At 33.9% G+C, this 22915-nt stretch overlaps 1 protein-coding gene and 3 pseudogenes across 1 annotated transcript; all 4 read left to right on the forward strand.

Annotated features, from left to right (window-relative positions):
• The first annotated feature begins 830 nt into the window (after window positions 1-830).
• Window positions 831-2425, forward strand: LOC145580702 (aspartic proteinase CDR1 pseudogene; annotated as a pseudogene).
• A 2978-nt stretch (window positions 2426-5403) lies between these two features.
• On the forward strand, window positions 5404-6885 carry LOC145581759 (aspartic proteinase CDR1 pseudogene; annotated as a pseudogene).
• Window positions 6886-13107: 6222 nt separating this feature from the next.
• LOC145581760 (aspartic proteinase CDR1 pseudogene) lies at window positions 13108-14680 on the forward strand (annotated as a pseudogene).
• Window positions 14681-18612: 3932 nt separating this feature from the next.
• On the forward strand, window positions 18613-22505 carry LOC145581762 (uncharacterized). The gene is made up of 2 exons (XM_081638789.1): window positions 18613-19282; window positions 21423-22505. Exons 1-2 carry the CDS (start codon window positions 18900-18902, stop codon window positions 21427-21429), a joined length of 390 nt encoding a protein of 129 aa, XP_081494915.1. The 5' UTR covers window positions 18613-18899; the 3' UTR covers window positions 21430-22505.
• Window positions 22506-22915: the final 410 nt, after the last annotated feature.

The raw sequence follows: 22915 nt of genomic DNA on the forward strand, positions 1-22915 counted from the left end.
ATTTATACTTTTCCCCCTTTGCGCGTGATTGCATGCTTGAGAATGTTCTGCTGAACTTACCAGTTAAAAGGGGTGTATAGTTGTACTGCTTTCGAATGGTCAAAAGTTTGGACAACGGTTCACATCTGGTATTTATTTTCTTGAAAAGTATGTTATTACTATTCTAAAGCTATTCTCCAAAAGAAAAAAAAAGGGGGTTATTTACGTAATGTTTTGAGTTTGGTTCGTTTGTTATTTTTATATTATTGTTCATGCTAAACTAAGTTTGAACTAAGCTTGTTTGTGAATTATTTTTTAACGTAATGTTCTCGTGAGTAGTGTTTCCTAATGCATGATTGCATGGTACCAATAGTGTTTCTATTTAATTTGTGCTTAAAATTTACAAGCTCATAGGCAAAAGATATCCTTGATTGTACCATGCACAAGATACAATCTATTAAGATGAAAGTACATACTTCGTATAACTTTCTTTCTACTCTGGTCACCATCGCTTTTTCGGTTGCACGAGGTCTACATAATTATCTCCATAGTTTCTTTCTAATTGATTAGTATGCCAAGTTCACATGATAAGTTTTAAACCTGTAATTCCAAACGTTAATTTCGCAAAGAATGTTCCGCTTCACATGTGGTTGATTGATAGAACTCCGTATAATTTTCAATTGTAGGCCATTCTTACATAAAACTCCAAGTAAAAACAACCGAAGACCTTGTGCTGTATGAGTCAACTTTTGGCGCTTATAGTCGAGTTACAAAGCTTAAACCATATGCCATCCACAAATATCACAGCCTACCTTAGTTTCTTATCTTTGTCATTCTCAATAATATTCAACATGCATGCTTTAGTCTATTTTCTGATAGTATTGCTAGCATCATCTTTCTTACAACTATTGATTCCTATCCAAATTGAAGCTCGAAACTTGAATTTTTGGTGTGTCGTTTGAGGCTGACCTCATTCGTCGTGATTCATCTTCAATCTCTTCATTCTATGACTCTTCAATGACATTACAAGAACGTCAATGGAGAGCATCCCTTGGTTCAGTCTCGCTTGGCCATAACATCCGTCTATCTTCTTCTTACTTCGATGAAAAGGATGTTAAGACGGATGTAATCCCGAATGGAGGGGATTATCTTATGAAGATTGGCGTTGGTACCCCACCTGTTGAAGTCATGGCTGTCGTTGACACCGGGAGTGATCTCACATGGCTCCAGTGCTCACCGTGCCAGCGGTGTATCCACCAGGGTTCTCTATTGTTCGACCCAACCAAATCTTCGACTTATCATGCCATCTCTTGCAACCCGCAATCCTGCAACTATCCAGAGCTCAATAGTGGTTGTATTCCAAACTCTATCAACAATAATCAGTCGTGTGTTTATACAGCCATATACGGTGATGGCACAAAAAGTACCGGTGTTCTTAGTACAGACACCATTAGCTTCCCTTCAGCTGATGCAACACAACCAACATTTCCATCCTCTATTATTGGATGTGGGTTTGATCAACAAGGTCGACTTGGCATCCATGGGGATGGGATCGTTGGTCTCGGACTTGGAACATTGTCACTAGCCTCACAACTAGGCCCAAATATCAACTACAAGTTCTCCTACTGCTTGACTCCTCTGTCTTCCACTGTCGCTGGCAAGCTAAAGTTCGGTGCTGATGTAACAGGCCCCGAAGTAGTATCAACTCCATTTGCTACAACCCAAGACTCTCCTACATATTACTCCCTCACCCTCAATGGCATTAGTGTAGGGAATAGTTCTGTACCGGTAGCCCAAGATATAATCATCGACTCTGGCACGACCCTAACCTTCCTACCAACTAGCATCTACGACAGCATTAAGACCGCCGTGAAGGGTGCTATCACAGTCAGCCCTGTGCCAGACCCTGAAAATGCTTTCGACCCTTGCTACGAGACCCTGCCCTCGGGTGTTCCTGATGTAGTGTTCCATTTCAAAGGGGCTGATGTCGTGTTAAAGGCTGTTAATACTTTCAGGAAAATTGGGAGTCTAACTTGTCTAGCAATTGTACCTTCAGATGATTCTCTCTTGTTTGGGAATGTTGCTCAAGTGAACTATCAAGTTGGGTATGATTTAAAAGCAAAGAAAATTTCATTTGCTCCAACAGACTGCACCAAATACTAGCTCTCATTCAACTTTAACCATATATAGTAGCTTTACCCATAAACATTTTTTTGGGTGCTTGCTTATAAGCAACTTTTTTTTTTCCTTATATGTATTCGTTTATGTTTTTTCCGTTTCGTTGATTTCTCTTTGTGTACCATTAGGCCTTTACCGTTTTATAAATATCCATTCACATTTGTGATTTATAAAAAAAAGGTGAAAGAGGATCACAAAAGACATGTGATTTATCGCACCATATAAGAGAAATGTGATTCATTATAAATTTATAATGTTCTTTTCATTATATATGCACTTTCTTTCGTACTTCTCTGTTTATATTTCCTTTAATGAATTCAAATTTATTGACATTAATTTCATTTAGGCTTTTCAGTTATCAATTTATCATATTGTCTTAAAACGAGATTTATTTATTTATTTATTTATTTTTGTCCGTTGTTGACCACTACTACTACAAATTGAAAGCTTAGTTAACCATCTACTGCATAATTAATAGCTAGTGACTGAAGTACTTGACTTGAATTTGGCTTAATATGAATCATTAGCCATTAAAAACACCTACATGCTAACTATACAAAGTCACAGCCTAACCAAACAACTAATTTTTCTTAGTCATGACCTACATTGGCTGCATACATGTTTTTGCTTTGGCTAATATTATCCTACATATTATGCTAGCGTGCTTACTCTTAAAACTACCTTATCGATTCGCGGTTGAAGCTTGAAACAATGTCAAGGTTGAAGTTACAAACTTTGTTTCTAACCATGTTTTCTTCATAGATCTAATCCATCGTAACTCTCTACACTCCCCCTTTTACAATGAGTCTTCGATGATTCTCAAGAGCGCCTTAGACCCTCAGTCTCAGATGGGCATAGAATTCACCCATCGTATACCTTAAATTGGTGGAATTTGGAGCTAGTCTACACCCTTGGGTAGTAAATTAGGTGGGCGAGTTTTTTGATTGGCAAGGAACACTTAAAGAGGAGTGTGTTTTTTGTTACTTAGGCCGGGAAAGGCTTTAAGATCATTGAGGCCCATTTAATAACAAATCCTAGGACTCATTTTGATACCCAAACATCCCTAGTCTTACAACTCGGACAAAAAATAAATTACGGAGTATAAGCTCTCTCATATTCTTTGGCACCTGAGCCTACAAGGGTCAATTGTAACCTCAACTTTGGGGTCGACATAACTGACCCTAAAATTTTATCAATACCTTTTACAACTGGGGATCCTCCTACATTTCATTATTACCTTACACTAAATGCTTTTTTTTTTTCCCAAAAAAAAACACACTAAATGCTATTAGTATTGGGAAAATGTTAGTATAAAAGTCTAATTAAGAGGAAAATTCATCCCTAGCATACTCCCCTTTGTAGAAAGGGGTCCCTATTGACAAGTGTGGAAAGAAGGAGTTTTCCATGGTTGAAGGGTTGATGAAAGAGACACTAAAGTAATTTGGTTTTCTCGATGACTGGCTTTAAATTTAAGGGTGAAGGTGCCAAGAAATGTGAAATGTAACGAAGAGAAGACTTTTCTTGATAGAAAGTGGGTCTTAGAAAACAATAATGTAGATAATGAGAATTTACGGATTTTGATAAATCTTCGTTAGAGAACCTAGTCACACATAAATCCACAAATTACCTACCAAATATTTTCTCAGACCTTATTTATTGTTTTCTCGTTCTTATAATTTCATTGACTTGTTCCCTATTAATCAAACACAACACCACCCGATTTTCAAACATATACATCAATCATTATATTCCGATTAAATTAAATTTTTTCCCGTTATATATGTTGTTTTTAACATGATTCCATGTTTATATGTCTTTTTACAAATTCTCACTATTGTTAATTTCTTTGTATGGCTTGTCACAATGTCTTAACTATAGGGTTTTTAATTCAACAAGTCTTGTGTAAGACGGGTGTACATTAATTTTATTGTGAGACGGTCAGGTTGAGGATAACTTTAATTATTTTTATGGTAACTTTAACTCCTTAAAAGGTAACTTTTTCGTAAGTTTGAATTTATTTTAATGTGTAATTTTGTTATTAATTCATGATTGCATACTATAAAGGGTAATATGATTAATCTAATACATTATAAGTTTTTTGTAAGATATAATTTATTATTGGAAAAGTAATAATTTTTATGGTATAAAGGATAACTTTAAATACTTTTAAGGTTATTTTAACCTCCGTCTTACAATAAATTAACATACACTTGCCTTTTTGAAGAATTTGTACTTTTAATTATTTTTTTTTTTTTTTTTTTTTTTTTTTTTTTTGTTTTTTTGAGTGCAGACCGCTTCTACAATTCAAGCTGAAAGCATAACCAACTATTAGCTAGTAAACGAAGACCTTGACTTAAATGAGCCTTAACATTGATCATCTGAACAAATATACTTACGTAATACACTAGTACTCCGTATTAAAAATAAAGTTAAACGTATCACTTTCTTATTCATAAAAGAGCATACATGCCGTAGTGTTAATTTAAAATAAAAGAACAAAAAAAGTATAATAAAACAAAATTACATACACAGTCGAGATCATGCATTACCTATGGTTCGATTAATGATCTATTGATCAATTATTTATGCACGCATGCATGTTCTTATGTTGCACTTTTGATATTTATATGTCCATCCATGAACTCGTTCTTGAAAACATATTTCAGGTATCTTAGATAAGGCAATGAAAAATTTAAGGCACCTGTAATAATTTAAATGTTTGACACACCTTAAATTGTGACAAAAAAGAACTAAAATTGAGAAATTACTTGAGTACCATCCCAAAATAATTATAAATTAAGCAACTGTGTTTTTTGTTTTTTTAATCAAAATACACCATTCTTAAATTCAAATAGTTTATTAATGGAATTTAGCCACTTATTAAAAAAAAATAATATTCTTCTATATTAAACCTAACTTCTAATGTAATTAATTTACCTTATCGATATCTACACCTTATCGATTAGTTTCAGCTATCGTGAAATAAATTGACCTTCTTTTCATGTATCTTTGTCAAGCTTAATTTCTTTGTATGTATGTCTTGTCATATTTGCTTAATAATCATAGTGTTCATATTTTCTTCCTTAAGCGTGTACGTACATAGACCACTTCAACTAATTGAAAACTTAACCAGCTAATTGCTAGTAAACGAAGACCTTGACTTGGATTTACCTTAACATGGATCATTAGCCATTATAAATAAAACCCATATGCTAACTATGCAAAGTCACAGCTTAAACACTCTTTCTCAGCCATGACCTACTTATTGCATGCTTTAGCTTTGGCTAATATGATCTTCCATATTATGCTAGTATCCTTACTCTTAAAAGTACCTAACTATCATATCATGGTTGAAGCTAGAAACTTAGTTTCTAGCCATGTTTTCTCGATGGATCTAATCCATCGTAACTCTCCTCACTCTCCCTACTACGACGAGTCTTCCATGACTCCTCAAGCGCGCCTTAGACCCTCAGTCTCACATGGCCATAGGATTCACCCGTCGTCTACATACTATGAGAAAAAAGATAGCATTAATTCAAATTTAGTCCCTAATGGAGGAGATTACCTTATAAAAATTGCTCTTGGTACTCCAGCAGTCGAATTCTTAGCCAATGCCGATACTGGGAGTGACCTTATATGGTTGCAATGCTCTCCCTGCGACATATGTATCCCCCAAAAATCACCATTATTCGACCCAACAAAATCTTCCACTTTCCATACAATACCTTGCAACTCTCAATCTTGTGATCATCCTGATGTTATTAGTGGATGTCCCTCTAACAACACCAAAAGTGATGGTCTACCATGTATTTATGGTGTGACCTATGGAGATGGTACAACTAGTGTTGGTATCCTAGCGACGGACACATTAAACTTCCCTCTAGTCGATAATCATGTTACGACCCAAACTAGTTCATACCCTTCCTCTATAATTGGATGTGGAATTGACAATTATGGTTATTTTGGTAACCAAGGGGATGGAATTGTTGGACTAGGGGCCGGTCCATTATCCCTAGTCTCACAACTTGGGCCAAAAATTAACTATAAGTTCTCATATTGCTTGGCACCCCAGTCTTCAGGGGTCAATAGTAAGCTCAACTTTGGGGCCGATCTAACAAGCCCCAAAGTTGTATCGACCCCCTTCACAACTGGGGATCATTCTACATATTACTACCACCTCACTCTCGATGCCATTACTATTGGGAATAGTTCGGTCCCCATGGACCACAAAGATGTGGTCATCGATTCTGGTACAACTCTTACTTATCTACCTCCCAAAGTGTACAATGGTGTTAAAAGTGCTATAACGAGTGCCATTCGGCTTATCCCAATGCCCAAGCCGGTTAAGGGGTATGACCTTTGTTACGAAACAAGACAATCGTTGGGTTCGGATGGGGAGCTCAACCCTCCGGACGTAGTGTTCCATTTTGAGGGGGCAGATGTTGTATTAAAGGTAGAAAACAGTTTTAGGGTGGTAGCAACTAAGAATGTTGTTATTTCTTGTTTGGCAATCGTACCTACAGATGATATGGTTCATACATCCATATTTGGGAATGTTGCTCAAGTTAACTTTGAGGTTGGGTATGATTTACAAGAAAAAAGGGTATCATTTGTTCCAACAGACTGCACCAAGTATTAAATTCCATCAAAGTTGTTGCTATATATTCATGTTTCACACTATCATTAATAAAGAAAAATAGGGAACGTTTTGGGGAAAAAGTGTCAAGCTCAAGAAAATATTTAGGAGAAAACGGCTTGATAAGCCTTTACCATTAATCACATATATTTAGGCTTACAACATTAACCTAACTTGCCATAAAACTCCTAACAAGATATATACAAATATATTCACAAAGTGTATCTAACTTAAATATATCCTAACACTCCCCATCAAGTTGGAGCATGTAAATCACGAATGCCCAACTTGTTAAGGAGAAAACCAAACTGTCGCTTCCCAAGTGCCTTCGTCAAAATATCTGCTAACTAATGATCTGTAGGAACATATGCAGTAGCTAGATTACCATTGACCAACTCATCACGAACAAAGTGACAATCCGCCTCTATATGCTTAGTACGATCATGAAAAACAGGATTTTTAGCAATATGAAGAGCAGATTGACTATCACAATACAAATTCATAGGCTTTGGATGCAAAATACCAAGAGAGAACAACAAAGATTTCAACCACTTTAATTCACAAGTAGTAACTGCCATAGCACGATACTCAGCTTCTGAAGAAGAACGAGCAACTATCGGTTGTTTCTTAGTCTTCCATGAGACAGGGGAACGACCAAGAAAAACCATATAACCAGACAAAGAACGACGAGTCAGAGGACATGCCGCCCAATCATTATCACAGAAAGCCGTCAAGCACATGTCCTTCATAGGACGTAACAATATACCTTGACCAGGACTACCTTTAATATAGCGTAGTACTCTGATTGCAGCATCCCAATGTTGCACCTGCGGGTTACTCAAAAACTGTGCAAGAATATGAACAGAGTAACTCAACTCTAGACGAGTTACAGATAAATAAACAAGTTTCCCAACTAAGCGACGATAGTGATCAGGTTGGGAGAATGACTCCCCCTCGGCATATGCCAAACGATGGTTCTGCTCCATAGGAGTATCAATAGGCTTACAACCTAACATTCCTGTTCAAATAACACATCCAAAGCATATTTACATTGAGATAAAAATATACCTTCCGGACCACGGGAAACTTCAATCCCCAAAAAATACTTCAACACACCAAGGTCTTTCATATGAAAGCAAGTACTCAAATATTTTTTAAAACGAATTATTGCATCATGAGACAAACCAACAATAATTAGATCATCAACATACACAAGAACATGAAGGGAGACCGTACCCTGAATATAACTGAATAAAGAATAATCTGCATATGATTGCTTAAAACCATAAGATTTCAAAGCATTAGACAATTTAGAAAACCACTGACGAGGAGCCTGTTTCAAACCATATAGAAACTTACGCAGCCTACAAACCTTCCCTGGAGTAGGACAATTATAACCCGGAGGTAACTGCATATATACTTCCTCCGCCAAATCTCCATGAAGAAAGACATTATGAACATCCAATTGATGCAGCTCCCAATTCAAAGAAGAAGCAACAGAGAGAAAAAGTCTAACAGTACCCATTTTTGCCACAGGGGCAAAAGTTTCATTATAATCAACACCTGTAACTTGTCGATTGCCATACACAACAAGACGACCTTTAAGTCGCTCTACTTCACCTGTAGAAGTATATTTAATTTTATATACCCAACCACTACCAATAGCCTTCTTACATGGAAGTAAGTCCTCCAATGTCCACGTGCCATTTCGTTCAAGAGCATCAATTTCTACTTTCATCGCCATACGCCACCCTTCATGTTTCACAGCTTCCTTAAACGAGGAAGGCTCTTTACCCTTTGTAACTGCTGTCAGAAAACACTTACGTCTCATAGAAAAATTGTTATAATCAACATAACAAGCTATATCAAATTGTTTACCTGAAGAATGTGATTGAGAAGCGGAAGTAGTTGTTGAAGGAGTGGGGTCTATTGCTTGATGAACAACCATATTAGTCACATAACCAAGGAGCTTTGAGGACGGAATTTTGATACGATGATCGTGACCCAACACTTCACCATTATTGGGAGTTGTACCCCCTGCCACATCACTATAAGTACCCGTACTCCCCCTTGAGTCAAGGGAGGCAGTAGCAACATCATCACCGGAAGGAACATTACTAGGCACATGCAAAGTTTGATTACCCTCACTTACAATATGTGGATCAACAATATCATGCAACTCATGCATTAAATCCATATCACAAGCACTACTAACTTCAGGTACAGTAGGTGAAAAAGCATGCAAATCACTAACATAATCTTCATCATCCCATAAACGAACCTGATTAAAATAATTCTCCCATTGCACCTTTTCTAATTCATCAAACTGCTCAATAAAGGGAAATTTGTCTTCAACAAATTTAACATCACGACTTATTATAAATTCATTAGACTCCAAATCATAAAAATGCCAACCCTTTTTTCCGAAAGGATAACCAACAAATATGCACCTCCTAGATTTTGAGTCAAATTTATCTTTACCAAGAGAATTATTCAACACATAACTCAAACACCAAAAAACACGTACTTCATCATAAGAGGGGGGTTTCCCAAACAAACATTCATGAGGGGTTTTTCCACCTAAAATAGAAGTTGGAGTCAAATTAATAAGATGAACAGCGGCCAAAACACATTCTCCCCAAAAATACTTAGGCAATTTAGCTTGGAAACGTAAAGCACGAGCAACATTCAAAATATGTTTATGTTTCCTTTCAACACAACCATTTTGTTGAGCAGTATCCACACATGAAGTTTGATATACTATCCCTTTCTTATCAAAAAACGACTTCAAACACAAGAACTCTTGCCCATTATCACTTCGTAAAACTTTAATCTTTTTATTAAATTGAGTTATGATTAAAGCATATAAATCACGAATTAACTTCCCTACTTCATGTTAACCATCAAATAAACCCAAGTAGCACGGGAGAAATCATCAACAATAGTAAGGAAATATCTAGCATTGCAACTAGATGATACTCTATTTGGACCCCACTATCAAATCAAATAAAGCAGTGCTCTATTCACACTTGAAGGAAAGGAATTACGGGGTTGTTTACCCATAAAACAAATATGACAATCAAATGCACCACACTTTTTATTTTTACGACTACTAGCTACTCCAGATAAAGACATAACAACTTTCATCGAAGGATGACCTAAACGTCTATGCCATAACATACTTGTATCCGGAGCTTCTATTGAATTTGCTTGATGGACATGAGCACGAACCGACCGAAAGAGATAGACCCCATTACACTGCACCCCCGCTTCAATCAGGTTCTTCAAAGTGCGGTCCTGAATAGTACATAGCTTGTTAGTGAAAAGAACAATATATTCATGCTTTTCTAATAATTGAGACACGGACAATAAGTTACAATGTAATTCAGGAACAAATAAAACATCTTCTAGTATGAAACCATCACTCAATTTAATTTTTCCTTCTTTAGTGGCCGTAGTACTTTTTCCATTAGGCAAACCAACTGGAGATAAAATATCACACAAATCATAAAACAAATTGAAATCACCCGACATATGATTTGACGCTCCGATATCAATTATCCACTCATTAGAACAATAAGTACAGTGTGATGATATATCATTGGAGGAAGTAGAGGATTTAGAAGTCTTAATTGCTTTCAAGAATTGCACCCACTGATCATTAGTTAAAGTGGGAGCAGAAGCACGATCATCGTCAGTCACCTCTTGTGAACTTGTCTGCCAAGAACTCTTAGAAGTATGATTACCCCCACCAACCATTACTCCTCAACACACGAACAAATCACCAAAAAATAAACACAAGACGGAAGCACACAGCAAGCAATCGGACACCACAACACACACTGCAACATGCACACCTGACCCAAACGGATCAAGCGCTACACACACTTGAATAAACAAACCAGAAATTAGGGATTCAGAACCCTAAATTCGACCAAACCAATTTTTGTGTAAAAAAAAATCGAAACCCCAAACTCACAAATTTGCGGAAAAAAAAATAACGGAATAACAAACCAGGATCGAACAAAAATCTCTAGAAATTAAAAAGGCTGTGATACCATGTCAAGCTCAAGAAAATATTTAGGAGAAAACGGCTTGATAAGCCTTTACCATTAATCACATATATTTAGGCTTACAACATTAACCTAACTTGCCATAAAACTCCTAACAAAATATATACAAATATATTCACAAAGTGTATCTAACTTAAATATATCCTAACGAAAGCGTGATGATCTTTCATTATTTATGATTTTCCTTGATAACTAACCATGTGAGATGAATTCCATTCAATATGAATACTATTCCACAAAAAGGTTTCAATGTTCATATTTTTCTATTAATCTATTTCGATACTAAAATAAATACTATTATAGGATAATCTTGAAATTTTATGTTAATATTTTTCTACTAATATATTACTGTACTACTGTAGTGATGTATGGTTTACATATTCATGAACAATGGTATATCTCATAAAGACAATTTTTTTTTAATGGGTTTACATTTTTTTTTTTTTGAACGGATTTTTAATGGTTTACATATTCACGCAAAGATTTTTTTTTTATAAAAAAAAAAGAAGAATATTCATTGATAATCCCATTTCTAGCTAAAAAGCAAGGAGTCACTATTGATTTGTGTGTGAAAAGAAGAAGAAATTCTCTACGATTGTAGGGTTGCAAAAAGAAACAGAAAGGTATTTTGATTGTAACAATGAGTGGATTGAAATGAAGGGGTGAAGTAAAGGTGCCAAGAAACAATGTGAAAAGTAACAAAAGAAAGGCTTGTCTTGATAGGAAGTGGGTCTTATATATATATAAATTAAAATAAATTAAAACAACAATAACGTAGCTATACTGGCTATTGAGAATGTACTATGCTTTATAAATCTTCGTTAAAGAGTCTGGTCAGTGGTCACACATAAATTTACCAAAATTTCAACCAAAAAACAATTAGTACGAGTTATTGGCAAGTATTCCGATCCATTAGTTTTATATGCTTACTGTTCTCCTCTCTTATATTTCAAAATGGGATATATTGTCCTAATTCACACTTGTATAAGGTCCCATTCACTTCACCTTATTTTTGCTGAACATAAATTATTTTTACTAAATTGAAATTATTTTTACTGAATATTTTTTTTAAGGTGAAGTGAACAGGGACTCTGTTAAGTGTTAATAAATCTAGTCTATGTATGATAATATTTAATTCTATATATATCCAATAATTTACAGAAAATTATCTATACCATATATATCACCAGAACATTCCTTGTAGGAAGATAAAACTTATTAATAAGTCCAAGATAATTTGACAAAGTTTGGTTTTATACTACTCAAAAGTTATAGATTTTTTTTTTTTTTTTTTTTTTTTTTTTTTTTTTGAGGAGAACTCAAAAGTTAATTCGTAACAATTTCGTCTTTTCACACAATCCTTTTAGAATGATGATTAAAGTAAGCGCGTATAGCATATTTGGATTCATACTAACTAGCAGTGGGATTATTGTCTATCGATTGAACATATATACCGTGACTTAGCTTATTAGGAGCAAGCCAGGAAGTCTTGGTCTTTCTTACTTAATTGTTAACTGTACTGTCCACTAATTAACTGTACCGAGTTAAATCTAAAAGAACATGAAGTATTCCCTTCGTTTCATGATATCTTACCCATTTTGAGTTTTCGCACTATCTATTTATGTGCTTGCTTTGAGCATGTATTTTTTTTTGCTACTAAACAAATTAAACAACCAAGGTTATCATGACAATGTAGTTATGCAGTTAAATTACTCTAAATGTATATTTTCTAAGTTATTTATTTTTTGTTTATTATAAAGATTCTCCCTGTTTTTTTTGGTATTACAAAAAAAAAAAAAAAAATTATTATAATTACTTCTTACAAATTTGCAAATTAAAAATCAAGACGAATGCGACAATATCTCACATGACAATTATGATTTAAGGCCCCGTTTAAAAAAAAAAAAAAGAGTATAATTTATGGTATACTGAACAAATTTTGTGATTGAACCTCCCAAGATGGAAATAACATATAGAGTATTAAAGATTAAAGGTGCATTTTTTGGCAAATTAAGCTTATTAGTTAACATGAATAAAGTAGTATGAAAACAAGGTAAAATGACACAAGAAAACAAAAGACCTTGACTACACTAGACATAGTAAACGACGCAAATCCCGCAAATTGCATTGCGTAGTAATGTAGTATGTTGTATGCATCTATTTGCCTTGAAAAGGACATGATCATAGACTTTGCTTATATAGACCCATGTTAACCGTGTAACTACTTAACCATAACACATCTATTATTAGCCATTGGCACAAACTTTTCTTAGCAACCAACATGCATGCTTATAATTTTCCTAACATCCTTCTAATTCTTTTGCTAGCATCATCCTCAATCTTAGACCCCCCTAATTCGATCTCAGTCGAGGCTCGAAAATTAGCCACTTCTAATAATGTCTTCAAGGTCGAACTCATCCATCGCGATTCACCACTTTCGCCTTACTACAACTCTTCCATGACACCACAAGAGCGCCTAAAGAGAGCACCCCTAGGCTATATATCACATGGCCACAACATTCAACTATCCTCAACATTTTATAACCTAAATGATGAAAAATCATACGCTTTAGTCCCTAATGGTGGAGGATACCTCATGAAAATCGCCCTTGGTACCCCAAAAGTCGAATTTTTAGCCGTGGCAGACACGGGTAGTGACCTTATTTGGGTCCAATGTCAACCTTGTAACAATTGTTTCCAACAAAAATCTCCACTCTTCGACCCATCCAAATCTTCGACCTACCATGAAATCCCTTGCAATTCTCCGGATTGCACCCATCCAGACCTTAAAAGTGGTTGTGCTTCGAATAATTATAACAACAATAACGAGTCATTATCATCATCATCATCATCATCATCGTGTTTATATGAGTGTATTTACGGTGATAATACTCAAACTACCGGCGTCCTAGCCACTGAAACACTTACCTTACCCTCTCCTGATGCTACCTCGCCGAGTCTTTCGACCACATCCATTTTCGGGTGTGGGACGGACCAACAAGGCTCTCTTGGCACCCAAGGAGAAGGGATCGTAGGACTAGGGACAGGCCCGTCTTCCTTGATATCACAACTCGGTTCAAAAATCAACTACAAGTTCTCCTACTGCTTAGCTCCTTTAACCTCCGACGTCTCAAGCAAGCTTACCTTCGGAGCCGATGTAACAGGCTCCAAAGTAGTGTCAACTCCCTTCCAAATAGGAGAACGCCCCACATTCTACCACCTTACCCTCGACAGCATTAGCGTCGAGGGTAGGGATAACCCGGTCCAAATCCCGGTAGGTATGGACGTGATCATCGACTCTGGTACCACTCTTACAATGCTCCCATCGAGCATCTACAACGACTTAAGGGCTGCTTTGGTGAATGCCATTGGACTTAACACGGTACCGAGCCCAATCGAAGGTTACGACCTCTGTTACAATACAGAGTCATCAGGTCAATTTAGCCCTCCAAACGTTGCATTCCAATTTCAAGGGGCCGAAGTTGTGTTAAAGACAATCAATACATTTCGGCAAATTGAGGACAATGTGAGTTGCTTGGCAATGTTAGCGACGGATAGTACTCCGATATTTGGGAACATTGCTCAAGTTAATTTCGAGGTCGGGTATGATTTACAAGCTAATCAAGTTTCTTTTGCTCCAGCAGATTGTACTAATTAAGTACTAACTAGCTTTAATTAATCGTTATTTCTATTTTTACATTGTACTTCCTTATGATAAGGTTTGTTTGTATGGGCACAAGTATGTTTATATTGCTATTTCTTCATGTAATGAACGTTTCGATTTTCTGTATCAATAAGCTATATGTTTCATATATGTCTTATATATCGTACTTCCTAATGGTAACATTTGCCTTATATATATGGAGTATGTTTTAGAAAAGTTATTATACCATTTTGAAATAAAGTTCCTTTTATTTTTGTTTTTTTTTTTTAAAAAAAAAGACTTTAGATTGAAGTAATGCAAGTACGTAGGGTCGTGGTAATAATTATGTAGAGGTCGATTTAATTGATTGAAGCTCATTCCTTTCAAACAAAAAAAAAAAAAAAAAAAAAAAAAAAGTAATGTAAGTACGCGGGGTTGCGGTGATAATTATATAGAGGTCGATTTAATTAATTGAAGCTCGTTCCGTTCACAAAAAAAAAAAAAAAAAAAAAAAAAAAAAAAAGCAAGTACATGGGGTCGTGGTGATAATAGAGGTGTAAATAGGCCGAGAATTAATACAAAAAATTCTAATATTACAGTTGATTAAAATTCAATTATGTTTTAAACATATGAAAAATGCGCCAAGTTTGTACAGTTTTTGAAGCTAGTAAATAAGATTAAATATGAGCATAAATATATTCATCCATATAATTAATTAATTAACTTTATGAACAATTTGTTTATTAACTTTTTAGATCAATAAAGTCATTTATAAGATAAGCTCGAAGTGTGTGTAATAAAAGTTTTAACTTATTTTGAGCTTTTTATGCGTCAAGGAATAACAACACAATTTTGATAAACTCATCTCCATTAAAAAATAAGCAGTTTACAAACACTTATAAAATCTCCTAATAAGCTCGTGATCAGACCCGCTTAAGTTAAATGAATTGCACGAACATAAACTTGGGTTTTGGAAATGGTGTCAATTTTGTCAGTATGTAGAATTGAGCCTAACCCACTCATGGATGTGAGTGCAAAAATGCAATCTGGCAGTCGAAAGTTCTATTTACAAAATTGTCAACTTTTTTTTAATATTGTATTATATAATAGAGTACGTGTTAAATTTATCATGGATTTTAACAATTTTCTTAAAATTTTATATGGGTTGATCCTCAGCTCTAAAATAATTACTAGAGCCAGCGTGGAAAAAAGTCACAATACAGATCTTATTTCACCCATTATTTTATGTGGATTTTATTTCGCATTGGTATGAGAAAACTAAAGTTCGTTGCATCCGTTTTTTAGCCCAATAAAATTTTTATTTTATTTTTTTTATTTATTTATTTTTAACAAAGGTTTAAATAAACAATAATTTTTTTTTTTTTTTTTTTTTTTTTTTTTTTTTTTTTTTTTTTTTGGTTTTGTACTTGATGTTTATTGGATGCAATATATGCACTGTAAATACGCATCTACCATCCAATTATTATTGCATATTCCGTATATCACAACATCTCTTGTAGTTGGAAGAATCAACTTACTAATTATTCACGATGATTTGATAAAATTTGGTATATTATTATGCTACTCATAACTTCATAAGTTATAGATGCCAGATGGGTCGTAACTCGTAATAACAACTTCGAAATCATATTGTCCTTCAATTATTGATCATATGGGAGCAAGTCTCTCTCTTTATTTATTTATTTACCTTTAGATAACGACTTGGGAGCAAGTCTTGGTCGTCGTTAGTAGACAAGTTGCTTCCCTTTCTTAAGGAGTTAAGGGTTGGTAGAATTTTCACTAATTAATTTTACAAGCTAAAAGCACATACATGCTCATTTTCTTAGTTTCATAATATCTTTATTTTGACTTTTTACTGTGCTTATGTGTAGAGCTGTGAATTCGGTAAGCGGGTCGGTTTGGGTCGGGTAAGTGTAGGTCAGGTTAACTCGAATCGAGTCAATTCGGGTTAATGTCATAACCTATACGGGTCGGGTTCGGATTGGGTCATACTTGAGCCGGGTCACGTCGAGTCATACATCTTATCGAGTTTGGGTCTGGTTTAGGTTTAATTAATAACAGGTTGGGTTACATTCGGGTTGGGTGAATAATAGGTCGGGTTTTCACGGGTTAGGTTGATTCTCGGGTTCGAGTCGGGTTCAGTTCAAGTCAATAATTTGCAGGTTATAATTAGGTTGGGTCATTCTCGAGTATGAGTTGGGATCGGGTCAAGTCAATAATTTGTGGGTTATAATCAGGTCGGGTCAGGGTTATTCTCGGGTTCGGTTCAAGTCAATAATTTGCGGGTTACAATCAGGTCGGGTTATTTCTAAGTTGGTTCATGTTCGGGTTCAAGTCCGGTTTGGTTGAAGTCAATAATTTATGGGTTATAATAAGGTCGGGTCATTTCCAAGCCGGGTCATGATCGGGTTCAAGTCTCAAATATTGGGTTAATCTGGGTTTCGGGTTGATTTCAAGTTGTATCATATCGGGTTCGGGTACATTTTTTGGGTCGTTTGTTAATAACTCATGTAATGACGTTCATGTTTAATCATTATTCATTTATTGTCAGAAAAAATAATTTCAGATAAGTTTAAATTCGAGCTAATAAGTTCTAATAAGTTTAGATAAAATATACCTAAAAAGTTCATATTAATTCTAGTAAGATAGGTTTAGTTTAATTTAGATTTTTAGAAGATAAGTTCAAATCCTATTCTAATCTATTCATATTGATTCCACTCATTTAGATAACAATTTCGATCAAATAAGTTTATAATCGAGATGACATGTTCAAATAAGTTTAGATAAGTTGCTTTAAGTTCATATAAATTTGACTAAAATAGGTTTAGTTTAGATAAGTTAAAATATAATAATATTTTTTCTAAACTTATTTTATTTGAAATTATCTAAACTTGTTTATTTTTTATAAGTTCATATCCGAGTTCACTTTTTTTTAATGGCAATTTTTTTTTTTGAAACATTTGAATGACATTATTTAAAACGTTTCAATAAGATTAAATAGGCAAATGAATAATAAAATTAGAAAAATTAAAGACTATAGAAGCCTTTTAACAGCTCTAATTCGGATCACCATTGTCTCGAGTCCAAACAAGTCAAGTCATGATCGGGTTCAGGTAAATTCTTCGGGTCAAATTATCATCGGGTCATTGTAATATATTCATGCACGCATTCAAGCATTATCACGTTCAATTCAACCATTATCCGAATTTTTTATTTTTTTTTGAAATTATAATTTTTTTTATATAAAATATAAGATAAAACAAACAAGTTGAAGTGTCAAATAGTATTCGTAAACCGTAATTGACTACATTTAGAATGCGCATGTACCTACAAAGTAGTATTCCGTAGTATTTGCAAACCGTAATTGCTTAATTGAAAGGACATTTTGTGAAAAATTACCTTATAAAACACTTTTTTTTTGCGAGAAATTACCCAATCAAAAAATTGTTGTAAGAAACTACCTTATAAAAGGGTAAATTAGAGTGCTTAGAACTACCTTATAAGAAACTACCACTGTTGACTTTTATTTTCCGGTGTTAACCACATCACGTGCCAATCACGTAGTATTGGCATGTGACATGGTCAACGCCGGAAAATAAAAGTCAACTATGACTTTTTGACCAAGGCTAATCTCTTACAACATTTACTCTTTTATAATGTAGTTTCTTACAACATTTTTTTTATTAGCTAATTTCTTGCAAAAAAAGTGTTTTATAAGGTAGTTTTTCACAAAATGTCCTTCTATATAATATATGAACAGTGTAGTCCATAGAAAACAAATTACAGTATTACGTATTTAATTATGATTTTTAGAGAGGAAGAGGGAAAAGAGAGAAAAAAAAGGGAGGCGGCTATAAAAGGCTCGAAACAACACTTGCAAATTTGACTTGTACGTCAATACTAGCAGCCTTGCTATATTACAAATTCATAATACAGTACAGTGGAGTAAGTTCCAAGAAAAATATGAGAAGTAATATTAAATATGTCTACGTTCATTGATCTTACATTCTTAATTTCTTAGCCATAAAGTTTATATAAGAGATCGAATAAACAAGTAGTGCACAATTCCAAGCAAACTTTATTTCATTGCATGAATTGAGTTTTAAATCCTTCCTATAAACCAAACAAAATATGGAAGCAAAAACAGAAAGAAGTCAGTTTCATGCTACAGCAAAGCTATATGCTGCAGCACTCAAGGGAGATGTACCTTCGCTGCTCAACTTGCTCGAAGAAGATCCCCTTGTCCTTGATCGATGCATTATCGAAAAATCGGGAAGCTATATGCAGTCGCCGTTACATATTGCGGCTAATTTAGGGCATGTAAACTTTACTAAGAAGATAATAGAAAAAAAACCCGGACCTAGTAGAGATGGTTGATCAATTAAAAAGATCATCACCCCTACACATTGCCTCTGCTAAGGGGCACTTGCAAATCGTCGAAGTCTTGGTTGCGGCGAATAGGGACATGTGCTTTGTACATGACCGAGATGGAAAGACGCCTGTTCATGTAGCTGCCATAAATGGTCAAATTGAAGTGCTTAGAACTCTTCTCAAGTCCGAGCCACAAGCTGCTTGGGAGCGAACTATTGGTGGTGAAACTGTTTTACATTTGTGTGTGAAACACAAACAACCAAAGGCTTTGAGGTTTTTGGTAAAAACGTTTCATGATGCTGAGTTGCTGAATTTCAATGATTCCCTTGGCAATACCGTCTTGCATCTAGCTGTGGCTGCCAAACATTCGGAATTTCGGAGGTAATATCAAAATGAACCGTTATTTTAATAGTGTCTATCTCTGTCTTTTTAATTTTCTTATCCCAAAAAAAAAAAAAAATGTTACTACTTATTAACACCTATTATTATGCCACCATACTAAAATTGCATTTTCTAGCTCCAATATTCAATTTAGTAGTTAAATAGAGATTTGTTTTAAAACTACAAGTAAGTGTATAGCTATAATCATTGCTTGCCATGCTATAAGATGTATGTCATTCCTCTATATTTTTTCTATTACTTGCTCCACTCTCTTTTTGAGGCTGTATTTTATTACTTGATTCATTTTCATTTTTGGAAATTTTTATATTATTTTACTATTTTCCTCTCCATTATTAGTAAGTCTAAAGCTATAATCATATCATATTTTAATATTCCCTCAAAAAAAAAAAAAAATCATATTTTAATATATTTAATATTCTCTCTCCTTCCCACTTATACTCACATTAAATCTAACTCCATCCGTTTTTAAATACTTGCTCCACTTTTCATTTCCGGCCGTTTTAAAATACTTGCTCCATTTTCTTATTTGGAAAGTTTTTACAATATTTAATTAATTTCACTCACTTAGTGGACCCAACATAAATCATATTTTATTAATTTCACATTCTCTCTCTTTTAATTCTCTCCATTACTTTTGCTTTTTACAACTTTTTTTATTCTTCCACCAACCCCACTACCTCCATATTTTTTTACTTTCTCCAATTTTCCTAAAACTCCGCGCATGGTCGGAGAAATGAAGCAAGTATTTAAAAACGAAGGGAGTATTATTTTTTACTATTCATCCTAAAAACTCCGCTCATACAGAAATAAAGTAAGTAATTAAATACGAAGGGAGTGAATAATAATTAATTTTAGATTAATTTTGGACTTTGGATTAACTACACCTAGAGGATCTAGATAATATGGGCTAAACTTTTTATGAACTACTCCCTCTGTCCTATAATATTTGGGACGTTGGGCCAAACACCTTTTTTTTTTCCTTTTTTTTTTTTTGAAAGTGGGGTGGACACATAGTTTAAGTAAACTACAATGCAAGTGGGTCTATTTAAAACATTTATTTATTGTATAAAGATTCTTTTTTGTATTTTTATATTACAAATAAAAGAACAAGTGGGGTAGGTGAAAAGAGAGAAAATGTGAAAAAATATTATTTATTTATTTATTATTGGACACGTTCTATATTTAATAACGTGTCAAGTATTGTAGGACAGATAAAAATATAAACTGTGTCAAGTATTTTGAGACAAAAGGAGTAACATATTGGGGCTGAATCAATCAATAACATAATACTAAAACAAACACCGGGAATGATAAATGTCATTTCCTGATGTCGTTTTTTCCCTCCAAAAACTATTTTCCAAAAATAAAAATATTCTAACTTGATTTTTCTTTTTATATTTTTTTTATTGACAACTTATTTAAGACAATAAAATTATATATATTTAATTAATATATTATAATAGAAATAAAAAATTCTTATTACTAATAATAATATTATTTGCTTAAAATGATTTTTTTTTCTATATATTCTAGTCTGGAAATATTTTGTTCTTTTATTTTATACTACGCAATAATATTTTCCTACATATAACTTTGTGACGAATGTACAATTATTTTTATTAGTCGTGCATGTAATAGTGTAATACTCCACTTTTTCTTTAGTATGATATGAAGTATAATTTAATTTTTATTTTAGTAATTACAAATTTTTTTCATCTTAATTTGGAATTTGATAATTTTGTATAATCAAATATAGCGTTAAACTAAAATTACTGTGCATGGCATGGGATCTAATTTAGTATTGGTCTAAAATAAAGTATTAACTCATCCATTCTAGATAATACATTCTAGATTTCTAATAAATATTGCAATATATAAGTATTGACTTTTACATTATTCACATTATTCCCTATAACTGATTTATATGTAATAATTGTAATAATCATTTAAGATCTTATTGAAATTATCTCGTATTATTATTCTATTACAATAGCTAGATAAAAGTGAGCCGCCACATATACGTTATCTAAATTTAATTTTTCAGAAGGATTGCTACAATATTGGAACCGTTTATTTTTAAAAAACTTACAATTTTATACTTGTATTCGTTAATATGCAGATGGTAGAATTAATAATAGCACATCCAAAGATTAAAAAGAACGCGATTAACAAAAATGGATTGACAGCCGTGGATACTCATAAGCAAAGTCGAAAGGATGGTATACAAGATGAAAGGATATGGCAACACCTTGATGATGCCAAGGCGTAACCTGCAAAGGAAGCACTAAAATCGAAAAAAGACCGTGCTTGGTTCGAGGACCAGCGCACATCTCTAGTGGTGGTAGCAACCTTGATCGCAACCATGGCTTTCCAAGTCGGAATTAATCCCCCAGGAGGCGTTTGGCAGGATACGGAAGAAGATACAAAAGATTTAGGAATAGATAAGAACCATCTAGCAGGTAAATCTGTATGGTCATATGGTGATAAATTTAGATACGATAATGTACTAGTTAGTAACACCATTGGACTAATATCATCCTTAAGTGTCATCCTTCTCCTTATAAGCGGCCTTCCGTGCAAGCGATATTTATTATCGATTTTGAGGATAACTCTATGGATTTCTGTCACGGCAACAACAGTGACATACATATACTCGGTATCCAGTCTAACTCATCAAGGACGCAGAATTTGGGATGCATTAGTGATCTCTCTCCTAGCTTGGATTGGGTTAATGGCAACTATTGTCGTGGGACATTTTGTGCGATTCATATGGAAGCTTATTAGTTGGCGAATGAGGCGATCAATAATAAAAACTTTCAAGATATGTTATCCATGGTCAAAAAATACAACAAATGTATCAAATTCGATCAACGACGTATGATATATAGTCTCAACAATCAACACAAGGTGGCGTGCGTCGTGTTCAATAATAATGTACTACTTTGGTTAATTAGATTTCACTAAGCATCATTTTATTTATGTAACATCTTCATTGTTAGCTTGTTTGTCAAAGTTTGTTACTTCACATTATTTTAAGTGTAATGTAAAAGCAAACATTAGTTATAATTTGCCCTTTCTTTATTCATAATGATGGCGCTCTTATCTACTACGGAGTACAACGTTACTTAAGCTCTCGTTCTAGCAAGAATATCTTTCTTATGTATTCCTCCATTTTTGTAGGAGATGGATTTACTTTGACCATGTCGTCTCGTAAATATTTTAGCACCATGTTATATTGTTATGTTAGATTAATCTTTCTGATAACATGAATAATGAAATTTATTTGAGCATATAATAAAAGCTTTATTCCTTCCATCCACTAATATTAATTATTGGTGTATTTCTTCTTTTTTATGATATCCATAAACATGTGCACCTTATACGTGGATGTACATAAAAAAATTTCAACACAAATAAACCATCCCATAAATATCTGAAAGTACAGTTGCCTTATATATATGGAGTACGTTTTAGGAAAGTTATTATACCATTTGGAAATAAAGTTCCGTTTTTTCTAGAAAGACTTTAGATTGAAGTAATGCAAGTATGTGGTGTCGTGGTGATAATTATTTAGAGGTGTAAACAAGCCGAGATCGAATAAAAAAAAAAATC

The sequence above is a fragment of the Chenopodium album genome, chromosome 15 (assembly GCF_948465745.1).
Source record: "Chenopodium album chromosome 15, dcCheAlbu1.1, whole genome shotgun sequence".
Classification (NCBI taxonomy): domain Eukaryota; kingdom Viridiplantae; phylum Streptophyta; class Magnoliopsida; order Caryophyllales; family Amaranthaceae; genus Chenopodium; species Chenopodium album.

Bases quoted from the DNA above. Each gene is read 5' to 3' on its own strand.
- LOC145581762 (XM_081638789.1), top strand. From the start codon at position 18,900: ATGGTTGATCAATTAAAAAGATCATCACCCCTACACATTGCCTCTGCT.